This window comes from Marmota monax, unplaced genomic scaffold (genome assembly GCF_021218885.2).
Source record: "Marmota monax isolate L192 unplaced genomic scaffold, Marmota_monax_Labrador192_F-V1.1 WCK01_AAM20220418_F8-fsc00012, whole genome shotgun sequence".
Taxonomy (NCBI): domain Eukaryota; kingdom Metazoa; phylum Chordata; class Mammalia; order Rodentia; family Sciuridae; genus Marmota; species Marmota monax.
The window spans coordinates 14926133-14948915 of NW_026695227.1; the positions used below are offsets into that span (position 1 = coordinate 14926133).

The following is a 22783-nucleotide window of genomic DNA, read 5'->3' on the forward strand; positions in this document are numbered from 1 at the left end:
TTTGTACTTTCACTTTTGGATGAATTTTTCATTTTTAAAATATTTTGTTATTCAAGTAATCTGCTTTTGCATTTGAATATCAAATTTTTAAAAGATGGACACAATTATCTTTACTTTATTTATTTTTATATGGTTCTGAGGATTGAACCCAGTGTCTCACGTGTGCGAGGTAAGCGCTCTACCACTGAGCTATAACCCCAGCCCCTGAATATCAAATTTTAAGGAAAATTACATTCAGCTTACTTTGGTCCTTATGTCTTGAAGTTTGCTTTAAAATAGTGTTGGAAATGAAGTTTATAGATGAAGCAAAGTATTATTCTTTTGTATGGAACCTACAGCCAACTTCTAAGCATGACTATTCATGTAAATATCACAATCCATCAGGCTCTTACCATCCATGCCTCCATCTTAGTTATAAATGAGCATCATTTTCTCTGCTTTAGTCATTATGTATACCATTCGTTGCTTTCAATCACTGCTTTATAGCTTCCATTTTTGAAAACTGAGCTTTTATTGTTACACAACCAAGTTCCATCTTTAGTGTACTAGGGAGAATTTCATTGTTGCTTGAGGGAGAACTTAGTTCTCCTGTACCCATATCGTTTTTCTGGAATCACAGCTTTTAAGATAAGAAGTGTTCACCTTTTAGGTTTTCCTTAAAAGAGAATATAGATGTTAAATGTGTTCCTTTTTAAAAACAAATAAAATAAACCAATAACATCTTTACCTTAAAACATTTCATCTGAAGAGTAAGTAGCTTCTCAGGATAATTAAACTGATTTATGATTCAATATTGTATTATTTTCAGATATTGAAGTACAAAAGATGAAAAAGGCTGTGGAATCTTTAATGGCAGCAAATGATGAAAAGGTATTGGATGAAATTTAAATATGTACATTAATGTTATGTGACACCATTTTGACCATTCCACACAATTTCTTGAGCTTTCTCAGTTTGAAAGAACATACCCTGAACTCTGCCCACATTAAGGGACAGCCTTCTCCCTCCCTGCCTGTGTGTGCACATTCTCAGCAATGGCAGTTGTAATCATGGCTTTACACACAGAAATAGGGAGCAGCGGCACTAGCTCCACTGAGATTCCTACCTTCTCCTATTCCTGTGAATATAGAAAATGTTCAGGCCATCAGAGGAGTTCTGCATAGTCAGGTGACAAATAAAAGAAAGTACATTCTGAAACCAATGTCACTGAAACCAATGCCTCCAGAGGTCTTTTTCCTGGCTGGTTTACCTCCCCAACATCTGATGTTTCATCCTGTCATGAGCAGGGATGCAGTTACCCACTAAGGTGATGTGTTTCTTTGTGGCCTACATGATCATTCATATATCCAGCAGACCAGAACTGTTAGGTCCAGTTCATGTTGTTAGAACTACTCTCCCCTTTGTATCCCTGAATGAACAAAACAAGGGGACATGTTCCCCCAACAAGAGTAGTTTTAGGGAAGTAAAAAAGCAACAAAATGTCAAGAACTTTGGCTTGATCATTTTCTGTCATCATGACTTTCTCTAATTCTTGCCTGTTCTGTTTTTCTTACCTCCTTATTTATAAAAAATGTTAATCATTTTGTCTACCATTTTCTTTATTTTCTGTGGAAATAAACTCATTGTCATACTCACCTGCCCATCTGCAGGTTTCTTTTTCTAGTCTTTCCCAATATTGAATAAAAACAAAAATAATTAGCAAGCTGCCCACCATACCTTTTATTTAAACAACAACAACAAAAATGACTAACGTTCATTTTGTTTTAGTTTTTCTTCCTAAAAAAGCAACAATAAGCAAAACTCCTGATGTTTAATGAACTCCTATTAGATGCCCAAGCTGCCAAGAACACCAAGAGTAACAACTTTCTTGAGGGTTCCAGAGTTCAAAGAGGAAAATTCCAAGGAGAAACAGTAGTTCATCAGGAAAATGAAGGCTTCTAGCCAAAGGGCCCATGAGCCAAAACACACATGGAAACCCAGGCTTGAAATATCCTAGGATATAGTGGGAAGGTGTTGAGCGTGATATCCAGGGGTTGTGGCTGGGTGTGTGGCTGACCAAAGCAACTTTGCTAATCTCATGATTTGGGGACTGAGCTTGTAGACCTTGAGAAATGATGAAATTAAATTGCTATTTTTAGAAAGCTAACTTTGGTGGCAGAATGGAGGCAAGAATAAGAGGGAGAATGAACACAGCACAATTAAGAGGATGTTGATATAGTCATGAGAAATGATGAGGGCTTACAATCAGGCAATGGCAGCAAATTGGTAAAGAAGGACAAAATCTTAGAGAAAGTTACAGATTGACAAGCTTCTCAGATCTCTGGATTTGAGAAATGAGAATAAATTTTTGGTTTGAGCAACTGGGTGGATGATGATGAAGGAAATCCAAGCAGAGGCTTAAGTAAGTCCTAGGGGGAAATAATGAGCTTAGTTTTACATGTATTCAATTTTATATGCCCATGGGACATTTTAAAGGAGATTTTTCATAGAAAATTGGCATACAAATTTAAATTTTAAGATTTGTGGAATTATAAATTAGTGGGGATTGAACCCCTCCATTTCTGAAGAAATCCAGAATTGTAAATTGGTAGACGCTAACCTACAGTTGATGTGTCAGTTAGCTTTTGCTTCATGAGAAACCACGTTTATCATTTCTAATGCTTCTGTGGTTTGACAAGAAGGTTCTTCTGGTCTAGGCTGGCTTAGCTGATCTCTAAGCTAGCAGCTCAGAGGCATTACATGGTCTAGAATAATTTGACTTAACACGTCTGGTAACTGAGGCATTGGTCTGAGTTCACCCTATCTTGAATGACTTGTCTCTTCTCCAAATAATCTCTCTTCCTCCAACAGACTAGCCTAGGCTTTTTCACATAGTTCCTCAGAGTTCCCTAGAGCAGCACCAGAGGGCAGCCTCAAGGTGCAAATGCTTAGTTGCTATCTTATTGGCCAAATTAAGTCACATGTCCAGTCCCAGAATCGGGACTAGGGGAGGCCATTTTAATTGCCACAATTGAGGGCATAGGAAAAGAGTCAAGAAGGTCAAGGACAGAACTTTGGAGCTCCAGCATTTTATAGCTCAGGTTGAGAAATAATGGGGGTTATAGAAGTAGACTATCTAAAGCTGGGAATGTAGCTCAGTAGTAGCAGCTCTTACCTGGCATATATAAGGCCCTGGCACCACCAGAAAATAGATAGATAGGTAGATACATACATAGGCAGATAGATAGATAGATAGATAGATAGATAGATAGATAGATAGATAGATAGAAGAGAAGAAGACAATGACAAATATCTAGTTAAAGGATTAAGATATCAAAAGAAAGAGTGGACAGAGAAGTGAAAGGAGTTAAGAGTGGGGTCAATAAAGTTCCAGACAGAGATTAAATTAGAAAAGGGATGAAAAATATTAATTAGTAATATATTGTTTAATAGATTGAAGGTCAATGATGATGAATCAAATCTGCTTTGGTGAGTTGATACCTATTAATAGTGGATAATAAAGATAGCTAACACAGGTTTTAGGTTTTTCTTTTAAGACGGAACCTCTAAGTTAGAAGAGTAATTAAAGCTGATTTTTTTCATGTTTTTTTAATTGTATCTTATTACCATGTTTTGTTTTTGTTTTTTAAAGATGGCAGCTGAAGGATAGGATCTCTAAATTCAGAGGTACTTTTTCCATATCTCTGATATATGTAGGAAAAATATTCTAGATATTACCAGTTTTACTAAAGTTTAGAAGTATTCTTTGAATAATGTATGTAATTTATGTCTGCTTATTCTTTCTGTCAGACTTACCACTACTGTTTTAAAACCATAGTGTTAAAGATGATAATTTATTTTATTTATAGGATCGAAAAATAGAAGATCTCCGACAGTGCCTAAACAGGTATAAGAAAATGCAAGACACAGTGGTACTGGCCCAAGGTAAAAAAGGTAGAGACTTTTCTAAAGACTTCTCTACTTTACTTGATTCCGAGTGGCTATGAACTTATACATTTGGTCCTAATTTCTTTCTTTTCTTTTCTTTTTTTTTTTTGCTAAAGTAGTATATTTATTTTGTTGAATTTTTAATTGACACATAACAACTGTACATATTTTTTAATTAATTTTTTATTAGTTGCTCAAATCATTACAAAGATCTTGACATATCATACATTTGATTCAAGTGGGGTGTGAATTCTTTTTTTTTTACGTGTACAGATTGCAGTATCACATTGGTTTTACAACCACATTTATACATACAGCCATATTAGTGTCTATTGTATTCTGCTACCCTTCCTATTCCCCCCTCCCCTCCCATCCCCTCCCATCACCTCTCTCTACCCACTCTATGACACTTTTCTCTCTCTCTCTCTTTTTTTCTTCCTCACACCATCTTATATGTAATCTTGCATAACAATGGGGGTTTCCTTCCATCTTATGTGCAATTCCCCTTCTCTCTCCCATTTTCATGCATCTCTCATTCCTATTTAATGGTAATCTTCTTCTCATGCTCTTCCTCCCCGCTCTGTTTTGAGTCTCCCGCCTTATATCAAAGGAGACATTCAGCACTTGCTCCTTAGGGATTGGCTAGCTTCACTCAGCATAATCTGCTCTAATGCCATCCATTTCCCTGCAAATGCCATGCTTTTGTTATTTTTTTTAATTTATTAATAGTTTATTTCTTTTTTTATTATTAGTTGTTCAACACATTACAAAGCTCTTGACATATCATATTTCATACATTTGATTCAAGCAGATTATGAACTCCCATTTTTACCCCGTATATGTATTGCAGATTCACATCGGTTACACATAGAGAGAGAAGATGGGAGGGGAGGAGAGGGGAGGGGAGGGGGGATAGTAGAGGATAGGAAGGGCAGCTTTTGTTATTTTTTAGTGCTGAGTAATATTCCATTGTGTATAAATTACACATTTTTTTTTTATCCATTCATCTATTGAAGGGCATCTGGGTTGGTTCCACAGTCTAGCTATTGTGAATTGTGCTGCTATTAACATTGATGTAGCTGTGTCCCTGTAATATGCTCTTTTAAGGTCTTTTGGGAATAGTCCGAGAAGGAAAATAGCTGGGTCAAATGGTGGTTCCATTCCCAGCTTTCCAAGAAATCTCCATACTGCTTTCCAAATTGGCTGCACCAATTTGCAGTCCCACCAGCAATGTACAAGTGTACCCTTTTCCCCACATCCTCGCCAGCACTTATTATTGCTTGACTTCATAATGGCTGCCATTCTTACTGGAGTGAGATGGTATCTTAGAGTTGTTTTAATTTGCATTTCTCTGATTGCTAGAGATGGTGAGCATTTTTTCGTGTATTTGTTGATTGATTGTATATCCTCCTCTGAGAAGTGTCTGTTCAGATCCTTGGCCCATTTATTGATTGGGTTATTTGTTTTCTTGTTGTTTAATTTTTTGAGTTCTTTGTATACTCTGGAGATTAGAGCTCTATCTGAAGTGAGAGGGCTAAATATTTGTTCCCAGGATGTAGGCTCCCTATTTACCTCTCTTATTGTTTCTCTTGCTGAGAAAAAACTTTTTAGTTTGAGTATGTCCCATTTGTTGATTCTTGTGCAATAGGTGTCCTATTAAGGAATTTGGAGCCCGACCCCATGAGATGGAGATTAGAGCCAACTTTTTCTTCTATCAGACGCAGAGTTTCTGGTTTGATTCCTAGCTCCTGGATCATTTTAAGTTAACTTTTGTGCATGGCGAGAGAAAGGGATTCAGTTTCATGTTGTTGCATATAGATTTCCAGTTTTCCTAGCACCATTTGTTGAAGATGCTATCCTTTCTCCATTGCATGCCTTTAGCACCTTTGTCTAATATAAGATAGTTGTAATTTTGTGGATTGGACTCTGTGCCCTCAATTCTGTACCATTGGTCAACCCGCCTGTTTTGGTACCAGTACCATGCTGTTTTTGTTACTATTGCTCTGTAGTATAGTTTAAAATCTGGTATCGCTATACCGCCAGTTTCACTCCTCCTGCTTAGAATTGCTTTTTCTATTCTAGGTCTTTTATTTTTCCAGATGAATTTCATGGTTGATTTTTCTATTATATATATATATATTTTTTTAAGGAGAGAGTGGGAGGGAGGGGTGGGAGGGAGAGAGAGAGAGAGAGAGAGAGAGAGAGAGAGAGAGAGAGAATTTTTTTAATATTTATTTTTTAGTTCTCGGCAGACACAACATCTTTTTGGTATGTGGTGCTGAGGATCGAACCCGGGCCGCACGCATGCCAGGCGAGCGCGCTACCACTTGAGCCACATCCCCAGCCCAGCTTTTTTATATTTCTGTGAGGAATGCCATTGTGATTTTGAGTGGGATTGCATTAAACCTATAAAGTACTTTTGGTAATATGGCCATTTTAATGATGTTAGTTCTGCCTATCCATGAACAAGGTATATCTTTTCATCTTCTAAGGTCTTCTTCTATTTCTCTCTTTAGTGTATTGTAGTTTTCTTTGTATAGTTCTTTCACCTCTTTTGTTAGGTTAATTCCCAAGTATTTTTTTTTTTTTTTTTGAGGATACTGTGAATGAGGTGGTTGTTCTCATTTTCATTTCGGAGGATTTGTCACTGATATATAGGAACACCTTTGATTTTTGCGTGTTGATTTTATATCCTGCCACTTTGCTAAATTCATTTACTAGCTCTAGAAGTTTCTTGGTAGAACCTTTTGGATCTTCTAGGTATAGGATCATGTCATATGCAAATAGTGCTAATTTAAGTTTTTCTTTTCCTATCTTATGCCTTTAATTTCTTTCGTCTGTCTAATTGCTCTGGCCAGTGTTTCAAGAACTATGTTGAATAGAAGTGGTGAGAGAGGGCACCCTTGTCTTGTTCCAGATTTTAGAGGGAATGCCTTCAATTTTTCTCCGTTTAGAATGTTGCTAGCCTGAGGCTTTTCATAAATAGCTTTTACAATGTTGAGGTATGTTCCTGTTATCCCTAGTTTTTCTAGTTTTTTAAACATGAAGTGATGCTGTACTTTGTCGAATGCTTTTTCTGCATCTATTGAGATGATCATATGGTTCTTATCTTTAAGTCTGTTGATGTGGTGAATAACGTTTATTGATTTGCATATATTGAACCAACCTTGCATCTCAGGGATGAATCCTACTTGATCATGGTGCACAATCTTTTTGATATGTTTTTGTATCCAATTTGCCAGAATTTTATTGAGGATTTTTGCATCTATGTTCATTAGAGATATTGGTCTGTAGTTTTCTTTCTTTGAAGTGTCTTTGTCTGGTTTAGGAATCAGGGTGATGTTGGCCTCGTAGAGTGAATTTGGAAGTGCTCCTTCTTTTTCAATTTCCTGAAATAGCTTGAAAAGTATTGGTATTAGTTCTTCTTTAAAGGTTTTGTAAAACTCTGCTGTATACTCATCCGGTCCTGGCTTTTCTTGGTTGGTAGTCTTTTGATGGCTTCTTCTATTTCCTCAATTGATATTGGTCTGTTTAAGTTGTGTGTATCCTCCTGACTCAATCTGGGCAGATCATATGACTTAAGAAATTTATCGATGCCTTCACTATCTTCTATTTTATTGGAGTGTAGGGTTTCAAAATAATTTCTAATTATCTTCTCTATTTCTGTAGTGTTTGTTGTGATATTACCTTTTTCATCCCGTATGCTAGTAATTTGAGTTCTCTCTCTTCTTCGCTTCGTTAGCATGGCTAAGAGTCTGTCGATCTTATTTATTTTTTCAACGAACCAACTTTTAGTTTTGTCAATTTTTTCAATTGTTTCTTTTGTTTCAATTTCATTGATTTCAGCTCTGATTTTATTTATTTATTGCCTTCTACTACTTTTACTGTTGTTTTGCTCTTCTTTTTCTAGGGTTTGAGATGAAGTGTGAGATCATTTATTTGTTGGCTTTTTCTGTTTTTGAGGAATGAACTCCAAGCAATGAATTTTCCTCTTAGAACTGCTTTCATTGTGTCCCATAGATTCCGATATGTTGTGTCTGTGTTTTCATTTATCTCTAAAATTTTTTTAATTTCCTTCTTGATGTCTTCTGTAACCCGTTGATCATTCAGTAACGTATTGTTCATTCTCTAAGTGATATAGGATTTTCCCTTCCTTTTTTTATCGTTGACTTCCAGTTTCATTCCATTATGATCAGATAAGATGCATTGTATTATCTCTACTCCTTTATAATTTCTAAGAGTTGCCCTGTGACATAATATATGGTCAGTTTTTGAGAAGGATCCATGTGATGCTGAGAAAAAAGCGTAACCGCTTTATGTTGGGTGGTATATTCTATATATGTCAATTAAGTCTCAGTTATCAATTATATTATTGAGTTCTATAGTTTATTTATTCAACTTTTGTTTGGAAGATCTGTCCAGTGGTGAGAGAGGTGTATTGAAGTCACCCATAATAATTGTGTTGTGGTCTATTTGACTCTTGAACTTAAGAAGAGTTTGTTTGATGAACATAGATGCACCATTGTTTGGGGCATATATATTAATAATTGTTATGTCTTGTTGGTGTATGGTTCCCTTGAGCAGTATGTAGTGTCCTTCTTTATCCCTTTTGATTAACTTTGGCTTAAAGTCTATTTTATTTGATATGAGGATGGACACTCCTGCTTGCTTCCGAGGTGGTATGATTTTTCCCAAACCTTCACCTTCAGTCTATGTATGTCTTTTCCTATCAAATGAGTCTCCTGTAGGCAGCATATTGTTGGATCATTTTTTTTTTTGATCCAGTCTACTAGCCTATGTCTCTTGATTGGTGAGTTTAAGCCATTAACATTTAGGGTTACTATTGAGATATGGTTTGTACTTCCAGCCATATTTGTTTATTTTTATTACTTACCATGATTTATTTTTCCTCTTTGATTAGTTTTTTCTTTACCTCCCACTGTTGGTTTTCATTGTTATTTTCCATTTCCTCTTCCTGTAATGTTTTGCCAAGGATTTTTTGTAGCGCTGGTTTTCTAGCTGCAAATTCTTTAACTTTTGTTTATGGTGGAAGGTTTTAATTTCATCTTCCATCCTGAAGCTTAATTTCGCTGGATATACAATTCTTGGTTGGAACCCATTTTCTTTCAGTGTTTGAAATATGTTGTTCCAGGATCTTCTGGCTTTCAGAGTCTGTGTTGAGAGATCAGCTGTTATCCTGATTGGTTTACCCCTAAATGTAATCTGCTTCCTTTCTCTTGTAGCTTTTAAAATTCTCTCCTTATTCTCTATGTTGGGCATCTTCATTATAATGTGTCTTGGATCTCTTGTGATTTTGCACATTCGGCGTCCTGTAGGCTTCTAGGATTTGGCATTCTGTTTCATTCTTCAAGTCTGGGAAGTTTTCTAGTATTATTTCTTTGAACAGATTGCTCATTCCTTTGTTTTGGACCTCTATACCTTCCTGTATCCCAATGACTCTTAAGTTTGGTCTCTTTATGTTATCCCATATTTCTTGGATGTTCTGCTCATGGTTTCTTATCAGTCTCTTTGAGCTGTCTATGTTCTTTTCAAGTTGAAATACTTTGTCTTCTTTGTCTGATGTTCTATCTTTTAAGTGTTCTACTCTGCTGGTAATACTCTCATTTGAGTTTTTAATTTGGTTTACTGTTTCCTTCAATTCCAGCATTTCTGTTTGTTTTTTTTAATATCCTCTATCTCCCTGTAAAGTTGATCTTTTGCTTCTTGGATTTGTTTATGTAATTCCTTGTTGAAGTCATCTTTCATTGTCTGAATTTGCTGTCTAATGTCTTCCTTGAAACTCCAGATCATCTGAAGCATGTATATCCTGAACTCTTTATCTGATATTCCATCTGCTGCCGATATTACCTCTTCTAATGTTGAATTGACCTGCATTGTTTGTGGTCCTTTCTTTCCTTGTCTTTTCATACTGCTCACGTTTCTTTCCACCTTTGTGAAACTGTTGTGTTATTGATTTTTCCCCCTATATATTTATATTGCTCTTTTTTAGTTCCATAGTCCCTCTTTTGTGGAGAAAGAAATGTTAACAGTTCCCAATATCAATAGTACATCATCTAAGCACAAGTTTTCATTATTAATACAATTATAGCTAGGTCTATGTCTACCGATTTAGCTTCAATTGTCATTTAAAAATATAGTCCTTAGTTTCATAAAAGGCCTACCATTTCTGGTAGCATGAAGAAAACTGAATTTCAGGTGTAGGATGCTATGTTTAGGGGGAAAAGAGTGAGGGTATGGGGTTGATCTAACCTAGCAACTTTGGAGAGCTCTAACCAATAGATGGGTAATTAATGGAAGAATGTATAGATTCAAACTCCTATCTGTATTTATGAGATTACCCTACTCATAGATAGTAAAATTTAGGGGGTTGAAAGTGGGATAGAGGGAGTAAGAAGGAAAGAAGAAGAAAAAATAACAAGGAAAAAAAAGAGAAAAAAGAGGGAGGGGAAAAAGAAAGTAAGTGAGGAAAGAAAAGAAAAAAAGTCTCTCCGAACCCAATTTTATTTTATTTTATTTTTTTCCCCTTCCAGTAGGTGGCTTTGTCTAATCCTAGCTTGAGTCCCTGTGTTCGGGGTGGTGGATGTAGCTAGTGTGAGAGGACTTGAGCTTCCACATGTAGCCTCTCTAATTTTAGTCTCTGAGATGGAAACCAGGTGCTTGATCCGTCCCAGAACGCACTGGTAGCCACGCCCACCGGGTGATGGGTTTAAAGGGTTGGTGGGATTTTCCAAGATGGGTTCCATCTGTTTTTCTCCTAACGTGTTTTATGAGGTGGAGGATGTTGGGGAGACCTTATGTTTGTCCAGAGCTCGGTCTGGTGACCCGCAAGCCAAGTTTCTGCGTTCTGTGCCTCCTTTGGTCTGACCCCAGCGCCCCATGACAGCTCCTTCTCCAGGTCTGCAGGGCGGGTGGCTGGGCCGATGGCTGGCTGGGCGCCCTCCTGCCTCCAGCTAGGCTCTGGATGTCTGCTTACCGTGTGGGCGGAGCCAATGGCTGGCTGGGCCCCGGGCTAGCCTCTGGTCTTCTGCCTACCAGGCGGGCAGGCAGAGCGGATGTCCGACTGTGCCCCCTCCCACCTTCGGCTGGGCTGGGCTCTGGACGTCTGCTTACTGCATGGTTGGAGCAGATGTCCAACTGTGCCCCCTCTAATTTCTTGCATTATTCTAAATTCAGTAGCTCGTTTATTTATTGAATAATATTATCAGGCAGTTGATTTCTACCAGAAAGTATCCAGGCTAATGAGTATAAGAATAGTGGATTAGTTGGCCAGGAAGAACATCTATAAGAAGTTGATTAGATAGCATTCTAGAAAGGGAGAATAGCAACATGTGCAAAGGGCCTACATCCTGGTATATTTAAGAGTAAAAGGAAACCAATGTGACCAGAAGGTAGTGAGCATTGGGGAGAGAGATATGATGAGATGAGCAGCAGCTCAATAATGGGGATGAAGGGTTCAGCTCTTGTTCAAGTGTGGAGAGATCCACTGCAGGATTTTTAATAGTCTTCAGCATGGTCGTATAACAACTGGACCAGGTGGAGAACGATATTGGGAGCAGGGGAAAGCAATTAAGACTCTTGCAGTATTCCAAATGAAAAGATCTAGTGGGACCGGGTCTGATTGAAAATGTGGTATGGTGTTGAAATCAACACAGTGGTGTGGGATAAATTAGATGAGAGTAAAGCGGAAAACAATTAAGAAAGATAGATGATTTTGACTATAGCAGTTGTGCAAGTGATGGTACCATTTACCAAGATGGGGAAGCCTTGAGAAAGAACATTGTGGTGATTAAGGGAGATGAGTTCAGCTCTGAACATGTGTGTTCAAAGAATCTATAAGACATCTAAGTAAAATTAGTTCTATTTATTACTGCTTTATCTGCATGTGGGACAATTAGCTATCTTCGAATGTGGAGAAAATTTGAGGGTCATTCAAAGCAAAAATATGAGGAACTTTAAAAGTGCTCTTGTTTTGTTTGTTAGTAAGTCATGCGTAATTATTTGCTCTGAAAGTAAGCACTGGAACTGAACATGTCTTTTGAAAAATACTCATGAAACACTCGGACTTTGAAATTTTAGTTTTGATAAATTCATGAAGAAAAAAATAAATGCTTTGGACCAGGATATTTTGGAGGGAAAAAAGAACCTTTTTCTTTTCATACTAACATATGAAGATTTTATAAACATCTAAATAAGCAAATCACCCTCTAATTATCCATGTAGTCTATGACAGTTCTCATCACCCAGCATTTTTCTGTGCCTTCAAGTATCTCTTTTAAGGATTGTTGCAAATTTGTAAGTGATTAATTTTTACACCTACATAACATTTAAAATATTATGGATTTTATGGAATTTCAACCCAGCAATTCTTATGTTTGAAACCCAAGAAAGATGTGGAATGAGATTTGTCATGTACAAATACAGCATAATGAATCCCACTACTATGTATAATTATAACGCACCAATAAAAAGGAAGAGTATTAATTCCCATAAATAGTCTGTATGCCAAAGTATTTAGAAAATAGAGAAAAGGGGGAAAATACACTAAACATTTGTACCAGCATGATCACTATTGATATTTTCACATATTTCTTTCTAGTACTTTTTTCTTATGCACATAAACATGTAGATTAGAAAGGTAGTTTTGGAATTGGGGATTTAGCTCAGTGACAGTATTTTCCTAAACTTGCACAAGGCCCTGGGTTCAATTCTTAGCAACAGAAAAAAACATAATAAGCTAGTGTTATGTTTGTAGGTTTTTGTGATGCTGGCATTCAAACTCCTTACATATGCTAGTGTTCTACCTCTAAGCTACATCCCCTGCCCCAAAGGTAGTTTTAAGCTTTAAGTTTTAAGTAGTTTTAATTTTTAACCCCAAAGGTAGTTTTAACAGTGCATAGGTTTTCATAAAACATTACAGAGAATGCCCTGTTCCAGTAAAGAGTTACATAAACAGGGATGTCTCACTAGCATTTATATTTATTTATTTAATCTTGACACAACTCTTTAATAACACTTAAGTTCTGGTAAAATTAGAATAAAATTCTAGTAATATTTCAATTTAAGAAGTTATGGTCTGATTAAGATCTTCAAGCAAGTATATGATTTAGCGTTTAGTGTCATTTAGAGACATTAGTTCTACTTTTTAAAAAAAATGACTATCTGGCTCCATGTTGTTCATCAATTAATCCTTTTTATTTCTATAACTATGAAGAAATAAAGTCACTGCTTTGCTGAATATGTGGTTGCTTTTCTCTGCTAAGCTGTTCTTTCTTCTTTGAAATGGTATAAAAAGATATTTTTGAAGATTAAATTTCATTTTTTTTCTATTTCTATTTTCCTCTCTCTGTATTTTCCAGAGTAGCGATGAAAAATGAGTCATTTTAATAGGGGCTATGTTCCTATTCAAAATTAGTTTGTTGTGTCAGCTTGGTTTTTCTAAACTAAAAATGTGTAACCAGCCCCCCCCCCCATTTTCCATGTTTGTTGGAATAACTTAACTTTTTGTTTTATTGCAGTCTTGTGAGTTAATAACCCTAACAAATATGATTTTTTTCCTCTACTAATAACACCCCTGGGTACTCACTGGCCTTAGGTGCTCACAGTTTAAGATGCTGTTTGTACATGTAGCTCTTTTTCCAGTGATGCCAGGAACAATTGACTCTTGGATTTTTGAGAATCAGAAAAATTTTTTATATTTTGGAATGTGGGTGGAGCTCAGTAATAAGGTACATATTTATTATGCATGAGGCCCTGAGTTCAATCCCTAGCACCCCCACCCCCTCAAGAGAAAAAAAAGAAAAAAATTCTGGTCACTCTAATTCCTCTAAAAGTGAAATAAGTGAAGAGCTGCTATTATCTTCTTCTTACTTTTGTCTTTTTCTAGGCAAAGATGGTGAATATGAAGATCTGCTCAATTCCAGTTCCATCTCTACTTTGTTGGATGCACAGGGCTTTAGTGACATAGAGAAAAGTCCATCATCTTCCCCAGTAATGGGATCTCCCAGTCGTGACCCATTCAACACAAGTATTCCAGAAGAGGTATTTACAGAATGTCAATATTTTCTTCATGTTGAAGAGACTTTGTCATTAAAACACTGTTGATAACATGAAAGCATGGATTCTCTTCTCAGTTGAATTACTAAATTGGTTCTAGCAATTTTTTGTGTCCTACAGGTCTTTTCTCTTCTCCCAGTCTGCCCGTTCTTCTTTCCTTTCTTTAAAAAAATGCTGTGAGCATTGTCAAAATTGCTTATAAAATTCAGGAAAAACAAATCGTTCATAGTGCCATGCACCCATGGTTCCAGGTACTTGAAATGATGAGGCAAGAGAGGATCACTGGAGCCCCAGGGGTTTGAGGCCCGTCTAAGCAATATAGCCTGTCTCAAAAAATTTTTTTCTTGAAAACCCCCCTGGAGGAGGTAGATATCATTTTACATAGGAGATTAGAATCTATTTATTAAAGAATACATAGGAAATTAATAAAGGGGGGATAAAGTGAGATATAAATAGGTTTATTTTAATCATTTTTTTAAGTTGTAGATGGACACAATACCTTTATTTTACTTATTATTATTATTATTTTTTTTTATGTGGTGTTGAGGATCGAACTCGGGGCCTCACACATGCCAGGCAAGCGCTCACCACTAAGCCCCAGCCCCAGCCCACTATTTTAGTCATTTCTGATGATGACTTTGAAAGATGATAGAATAAAAGTTCCCTCAGGCTTGTTGAGACTTGGAAAAGGCCACTGTAGGGAATAAACCATCTTAAATTCATCTACATTACATCAGACTCGAATGTCCATCAGTTTGTTATCTGTTGTACACCAGTTCAAAACTTTGCAGCTTGAATGACAGTACCTACCTTGCTGATCAATGTGCAAGTCGGGGAGGGCTCAGCAAGCATGTCTCATCTCTCCTCCACTTGGCATCAGCTGAAGTGTCACAAAAGCCATGGGGCTTGAGTTCTCTGAGTGCTACTTACTCATGTGTCCTTTGGTGGAGGCTTTCTATTGGCTGAGACCTCAGCTGAGGCCCTATCTTCCCTCTAAGGCCTATTGCATGTGACTGCTTGGCTTCCTTGGCTTCCACAGTGTGGTGGCTGTGTCCTAAGGGTGAGAATCCCAAGAGGACCAGGCAAATTTGCATCCCCTTTTATGACATCTCACAAATCACATAGTCTCTCTTCTATGTGACTGAGAATCAAAGAGAGGGAACTTAGATGTTGTCTCTTGATGGACAAATCACGGTACCACATTGTCAGAATACATGAGGTGGGATATGTTGATACAAACATATTTGGGATATATAGTCTATCATTTTACTCTCTGGCCATAATTTATGTCCCTGTCCCATGCATAGAGTCAGTCTTTCTCCAAAGACATCTAGGAGCTGGTCATCCAGATCAGATCAAGATATAAGTGAAACTCCTCAGGTACAGTTTTGGGCACAGCTTCTTGACAATCATTTCAATCAATTAAAGTAGCTGGGAACTTAAAGAACAAGTTACCTCCCCTCTGCACCCCCACTCTACACACAACATACAGTGGTGGGGTAGATGTGCTGCAACCTGCTATAGGCACTCCCATTTTAAGGAGAGGAAATTGGCTGAGCTCAGTGGCATATGCCTGCAATATCAGCTACTCAGTAGGCTAAGGCAGGAGGATCTCACATTCAAGGCCAGCCTGGGCAACTTAGCAAGATTCTGTCTCAAAAATAAAAAGTATTAGGAATGTTTCTTAGTAATAAAGTGCCCCAGGGTTCAATTCCCTAGGATGGATGGATGAATAGATAGATAGATAGATAAATAGATAGATAAAATTAAAGGCACACAGTGGCCATAGTCTGTGGCAATTTCAAAATCTATCTAGGCAAGTGTTACCAGTTCCTATATGAGGGCCCAGTCTTCTATCCAAGTCTTCTTTCCTTTTCCAAGTATTTGCAGATAAGTATTTACAGGCAGTTTTGTGACTGTAAAAATGCCATAGAGGTCCCAAGCCACCCTTTCATTCGCTACCTGCTCTCTCCTTTTGAGTCTGACTTGGTGTCCTACTTGGTTTTTTTTGTTTTTTAATTTTTTTATATGTTCTTTTTAGGTATACATGACAGTAGAGTGTATTTTGACATACATACAAAGGAGTATAACTTATCCTAATTAGGATCCCATTCTTGTGGTTGTACATTATATGGAGTTTCAGTGGTTGTGTATTCATATATGAACATAGGAAAGTTATGTCTGATTAATTCTACTATCTTTTCTATTCCCACCTCCCCCACTTCCCTTCATTCTCTTTTGTCTAATCAAATGAACTTCTATTCTTCCTCCCCCATTACCCTTATTGTTTGTTAGCATCCACATATTAGAAAGAACATGTGGCCATTGGTTTATTTCACTTAGCATGATAGTCTCCAGATCCATCTATTTATGGGCATATGTCATAATTTCATTTTTTGTGACTGAGTAATATTCCATTTTGTGTGTGTGTGTGTGTGTGTATCACATTTTTTTTACCCATTCATCTGTTGAATGGCACCTAGGTTAGTTCCATAGCTTAGCTATTGTGAATTTAGCTACTATAACATTGATGTGGCTGTGTCACTGTAGTATGCTAATTTTAAGTCCTTTGGGTATATACCAAGGAGTGGGATAACTGGGTCAAATGATGGTATGTCCATACTGCTTTCCAGAGTGGTTGCACTAATTTGTTGTCCCACCAGCAATGAGTAAATCTTTTTCCCCCACATCCTTGCCAACATTTAATGTTAGTTGTATTCTTGATAATTGCTATTCTGACTGGAGTAAGATGGAATCTCAGTGTAGTTTTAATTCACTTTTCTCTAATTGCTAGAGATGTTGAACATCGGTATACTACTTAAACCCTTGGAATTGTCCACGTCTTAATAAGAAGCTTTTCTCTTAGTTTCCCTCTAAGGTTGCTGGGGGACAGCCCCTGATTTTCAGTCTTTGGACTTTATAAAAGGTTCAGTGAGACATTCAGTCTTCCTGTGATGTCAACAAAGGGCTTTACTGCCATGTTCCTGGATTCATCTTGAGACCAGGTTTTTTTTTGACAGTACTTGTGCTTGTTTTTACCATGAAACCATGTCTTAATTTTAGTATATAAAATTTAAGACTAGGAATGGGAAATAGTTTTAACTAAACAGTCTCAACTCCTTTATATTTATCAGTTCCTTCTTTGGTCATTTCTCCTTTCACATTTTTCTATAGTTAGAAAAAACACATGGGTAACTTTACTTTTTTATATCTGTTCTTGATAATTACATAATGAGAAAGTGAAATTTGAATTGAATGAAAATGAATTCAAGGAGAAAACAACTAAATTTCCTTCTTAAATGTCATCGATCAGGAATTAGTTAAGAAATAAACTAGTTTAGAAGCGAAATCCTCTCCTTATTAACTATATATTCATACTGAAGGGAAAATGACATTTGATGATGAGTGTGCTTCATTTATAGAGAGGGGACACATACCACACACCCAAATGATCTCCCATCTTTAAACAAGTGTCTTTGCTACATGAATGCCAGTTTAATGATAGGTTTTTAGTTTGGAGCAAAAATAATTGGATGAGAATTGAGGAGTTCAGCCACATTACTTAAAAGCCAGAAGGGAGATTTGAGGCTGGAACTAAAGCCTTAAAGTTTCAAAATCAAGAAAGCGAGTCAGATTGTTAGTATCATTGTTTTTTCCCCATGATTAGGAATCCAAGGAGACATATGAACTTCAGGAAACAGGAACAATGACTAAATAAAATAAATTGTCCAGGATTAATTATAAGACTCAATTTGAAAAACTGATAGTGAAATAATATCCTATTTTATAATATGACTTTGTTTTATAACCTTTGATATACACTCACACACATAAATATTCTTTTTTTTTTCCAGTGGGAGAATTGAACCCAAGGCTAGGCAAGTGCTCCCTCACCCCTTTTATAACCTTAAATAGTGTCAAAGGATGAGACCGCTACTCAACAACAGAAATAAAAATCACAAAGCTGAATTCATTGCTTGCTTAACCAAATGAGCTTTATGAGCTGATCCTGTATAGGGTCTTTAGATGCTTGCTGGCTCCCTTTCGGAATTGAGGAGCTGTCACTAACTGCTTAACTTGCAGGAGTTCATTGGGATACATTTTGATCATTTTCTTACTGGAATATTTCACAAAGTGTTTGATTTATTAGCTCTGATGTGACCTACAATCTAACTGAAACCCTGAATAAAATTCTTTTACACACTCCAGTTTTAGGATATATGAAGCATTCGAGAAAATGTGTTATACATTTTACTTGTTGCTGTAAATATTGTTATTAAGCAAAATCTTTTTTAGTGATAGCCACAAAGTACATTTTAATTGGTTTTAATTACATTTTTTATTAATTCTGTGAATTGAAATTAGTCAACTAGTTCACACATGGAATAATGATTAATTTGACCAATGTACCATATTAGATTAATGGCAGAAATTAAAATGAAAGTTGTGCTTTGTCTACAATAAGTACTTTTCTCCAACTCTCATGTGAAGTCATTGGAACCCTGAGGAGGGTGGGCACTGTCATCCTCATTATACAGAGGAGGAGATTGGTGCAGTTAAAATCACATATGCAAGTATGTCAGAGCCAAGGATTTAGCCAGGGCTCGAAGCCATTAATATTTGCTGTAAACTTGCTTAATGGTACTTGATATGTCTTACTCACAGTATTCAGTGTCTTACTCAGAACCAAGTTTAAAAATTACCTCTCTCCAGGATATTTTCTTTGATTAATGCTTCTTTTATATAGATGCTTGTTTCCTGAAATAATTTTATAAATATTAGAATAGAGTTCTAAACAGAGATATATGAGGTATAGGATTTTGTCACTATACCTTTTATTCATCTTATTTATGTTTTGTTTCTCTCTGGCTTAAGTCTTTGCTTGTTTGTTTGTTTGATTGATTGATTGATTTTTTTTTTTTGGTGTATTTTTGTAATTACAGTTCCACACCAGCATCTTGCAAGTTTCAGTCCCTTCATTATCGGCAGCAACTATAGGAGTGGAAACTCCTGAAAAAACCAAGTTGCCTCTTAAACCAGAGACTTCATTTGAAGAGAAGTATGTCATTTGTAGCCTACCATTGCAATATAAGTGTTCGCAAAAGTAGATCCAAAAAAAAAAGGCTTCACATGTATTTACAAACATAGTTTTTACTCATAAAACAGGAAACAGGAAGAGATGTGCCAGGAACCCATAATCAGTTGTGTATTATTGAAGTAAAAGGCATAAAGCAGGAAGTAATAGGACCTGAGACTGAAGATGTGAGATGGTCAGGTTAGAGAGGGGTTTTAAGGAACTTGGATTTTACTTCCTAAAGATCATGGGTCACCAACAATGTGTTATAAGCAGGGTAATAATAGTGATGTGCCACAAGGCTGTTTAGAAGATGCCTATGAAGGAAACAGAAGAGGGAATCTATCTCTATAGGCCAATAGAATTTTTGCTGGCATACTTCTAACTGCCTAATCGTACATTTAGGCCAACTAAAATAAAGCAGAATATTAAAAAATAGAAATATCTTCTTTTACTATTCTTTCATTCTTGACAGTTCTGTTCACATAGAATATATAGGCAGTACTAACCTATATTGGTTCAACTCAGTGATTTTTCAGCTTCTACAATGTTGCTGGTTTTCACTTTCAATACGGCATTCAGTAAATTAGACAAATTATTCAACACTTCCTTGTAAAATAGGATTTGTGTTAGATGATTTTGCCCATCTGTAGGCTAGTATAAATGTCCTAAGTTTAAGGTAGGTAGGCTAAGCTGCATTGTTGGGTAGGATTGTTCAACACTGATGAAAAATCAGCATGATTTTTCCACTTATTATGGGTTTTTCAGGACTTAACACCATTGTAAGTCAGGGATCATTGGTAAGATTTTTTTTATTCATGACATTAATAAATACCTTTTTTTTTCATTTTAGTGAAGGAAAAGCAATCCTTGGTGCTGCTATTGAAACCCAGTTGTGTGATGGTCTTTTGTAAGTTACATATTATTGAATGTCAAAAGTGTGATTGAGTCTTGAGAAAGAAAAGGGTCTCTTACACTAACAATAATCAATATTAACAGTTAGTGTATTAGTGGCAATGTATGTGTCTGTTAAACTAATGAATAAATTAATGCAGCTGTAATGACTGGGTGGGAGTGCAGGGTTGTAAGTTTACAAAGAGACACTCTTTTACCATCAGCTTGTGTCCTGTTTTTGCAGATCTTTATCCTTTATTAGTATTTATTTGAACTTCAGTGCTTTTAATTCTTTTTTGTACTGACTTATACTTTTGATTCCAGCAGCAAAACATCCCACAGAGTGTTGTGATGACTGGAAAAGTTGAAATAGTTTAGGTTGTTGTTGTTTTCTGGGTTTTGTTTCATTTGTAAATTTTTTTGTATTTTCACTTATAAGACCTAATATGAATATTTATCCAAGTTGCAGTCTGTATTAAATTAGGAAATCCTTTTTATAGAGCAGTACTCAAAGATGAGATCATTTCTGTTTTGCCATTATCTTTTACTTTAGTTGGTAGTCAACACTTCTGGCAATTTACATACACATAAATACAGAAGAAATGCTTTTAAAAGTTTGCATATTTATAATTTTTAGAACAAATGCATTCCTTTTTTTTTTCCTTCTCTCTGTCTCTCCCTTTCTCTCTTCTTTTCTCTTTTTTTGTGATACTGGGGCTCAAATCTAAAGCTTCATGCATGCTAAGCAAGAACTCTACCATTAAGCTACATCCTCAGCCCCTTTTTTTCTTTGTAAACTGGTCATATATTCCTACTTTTAGTTTGTGAGAAAGTCCATTTCCATATCTGTTTACTGAATGCTAATAATGTGAAAGAGAAAATCTCTTGAGTATTTATAGTATCATTTTGCCTTCCCTACGATAGCTAATGAATTATTATGGTCAGCAATAGGGATTCTTTCATTTTGCTTGGGTCAAACTATAAGTCAAATTGCTTTGCCAGGCTCAAAAAAAAAAACACAATTCCTTTGTGAATTGGAAAATAAAATTGTCATTCTTGATTTTATTAAAAGAATTAGTTCCTGATAAAAATGTATACATGCAAAGGATGCACCATTAGTCCATGGAAAACACTGGCTTGTTTTAAAATGTTGACATTGTAAGGATAGTCCTAAGTGCTTTTCCAGCTATTCTAATATGTAAGAGACATTTAGAGCTATTGGCAGGATAATTAACCACCCTTGCTTTTAAAAGAACTAAATGTTATAATTTAGTTAAGTATGTAAGTGACTGATTCCAGATTTTCTATTATTTTCAAGATTCAACCCACACACACACAATTTTCGTTTCTTTCTAAGATGATCTACTTAGAAACAGGAATCAGAGTCACATATTATTAATACTAATTATTATTATTATTATTATTTTTTTTTAGAACTTCAAGTCTGCAAAAATCCAGCAGCCTAGGCAGTCTGAAGAAGGAGACAAAAAATGGGGTAGGTTTTGTGTTTTCTTCCTGTTACCCCTAGAAGAATATATTTAGGGATCTTCATTTTTTTCATTTTGCAAATAAAACTTATAAGAAGACTTGTAGTTTCTTTAATGGATAATTATTAGCAACCATGGCATAATTAACAATAAATATTAATTATGAATATAAGAATTCAAAGTAGTTAATAAAACCAAGAATGGAGATTGTAATAGAACATTTTAGGAAATAAATGAAACTAAGATTTTGTAGCTTAGAGGTGATGTAAACTTCTGATTATGGAACAGTATGTGACAAATTCTGAATATATGAAGGATTCCTGTAACAACCTTAAATGTTGTCATTGTTTTGAACAGGAAAAGGAGTCTATTCAGAAGCCTTCAGAGGTAATTTTATGTCCAAATTAAAATATTAAAATGTTTTCAACTTCTATTACATGTAAATTGCTTAAATGTCTCCAGGAGACCAAAATCCTCAGAGCCACCAAAACATCATGCTAGATGGAAGACACAAAAGGCCATCTTCTATGATTTCTTCTCTATGCAATATCCAGAATAGATAAGTCCATAAAAACTGGTTATAGATTTGTATAGTGGTGAAAGGAGTAAAAAATGGGGGGAAACTGCATAATGGTGAGGGGTTTTGCTTCAGAATGATGGAACTGTTTTGGGACTAATTAGAGGTGGTGATTACACAACATTGTAGATGTACTAAATGCCACTGAATTATTCATTTTAAAATAGTTAATTTTATGTTATCTGAATATCACCTAACAGTTATTAAGCAAAATCAAAATTAAAAATTCACAGTCATATTACTTGATGTTCTTAATGACCACAAATGGGTTTCCTTAGGCCTTATTAAAAGCCCTTCTTGATAGGGCATGGTGGCACACACCTATAATCCCATTGACTAAGGAGGCTGAGGCAGGAGGATCACAAGTTCAACTTCAGCCTTGGTAACCTAATGAGACCTTATCACAAAACAAAACAAAACAAAAAAAAGGACTGGGGGTGTAACTCAGTGGTAGAGCACCCCTGCATTCAGTTCCCAGTAATATGTGTGTGTGCGTCTGTGTGTGTTTTTAAGCCCTTAGATTACGAGTAGTTTATTTTATAACACCATTTCCATTGGAGGCATACATTTTGGTATTTTTAGGATATTCATCTACATGTACTTCTTTGCCCTCCTTTTCAATCATGAACTTTTAAAGGTTCCAGTTGGGTTGACAGGCTACTTCCAGAGGTGGTCTCCTGACTGTCCACTCTTAGTACCTGTGTTAAACATAGATAGAACTAGCAAGGCAGTCAGTAAAAAGGGCTGTCA

General features: G+C 36.1%; 1 protein-coding gene across 19 annotated transcripts in view; it reads left to right on the forward strand.

Moving 5' to 3' along the window:
• The window catches only part of Ppfibp1 (PPFIA binding protein 1), a 227915-nt gene that overhangs the window by 186941 nt on the left and 18191 nt on the right, over positions 1 to 22783 (forward strand). For 12 of the 19 annotated variants that reach the window (XM_058576178.1, XM_058576186.1, XM_058576188.1 and 9 more), the window contains 7 exons: positions 809 to 870; positions 3849 to 3933; positions 13832 to 13986; positions 18945 to 19060; positions 19929 to 19985; positions 21404 to 21464; positions 21814 to 21843. In XM_058576178.1, the coding sequence (XP_058432161.1) occupies positions 809 to 870; positions 3849 to 3933; positions 13832 to 13986; positions 18945 to 19060; positions 19929 to 19985; positions 21404 to 21464; positions 21814 to 21843 (566 nt within the window). The remainder of the gene's footprint in view (positions 1 to 808; positions 871 to 3848; positions 3934 to 13831; positions 13987 to 18944; positions 19061 to 19928; positions 19986 to 21403; positions 21465 to 21813; positions 21844 to 22783) is intronic. The other 7 variants (XM_058576184.1, XM_046435555.2, XM_046435547.2 and 4 more) reach the window with 3 other exon arrangements.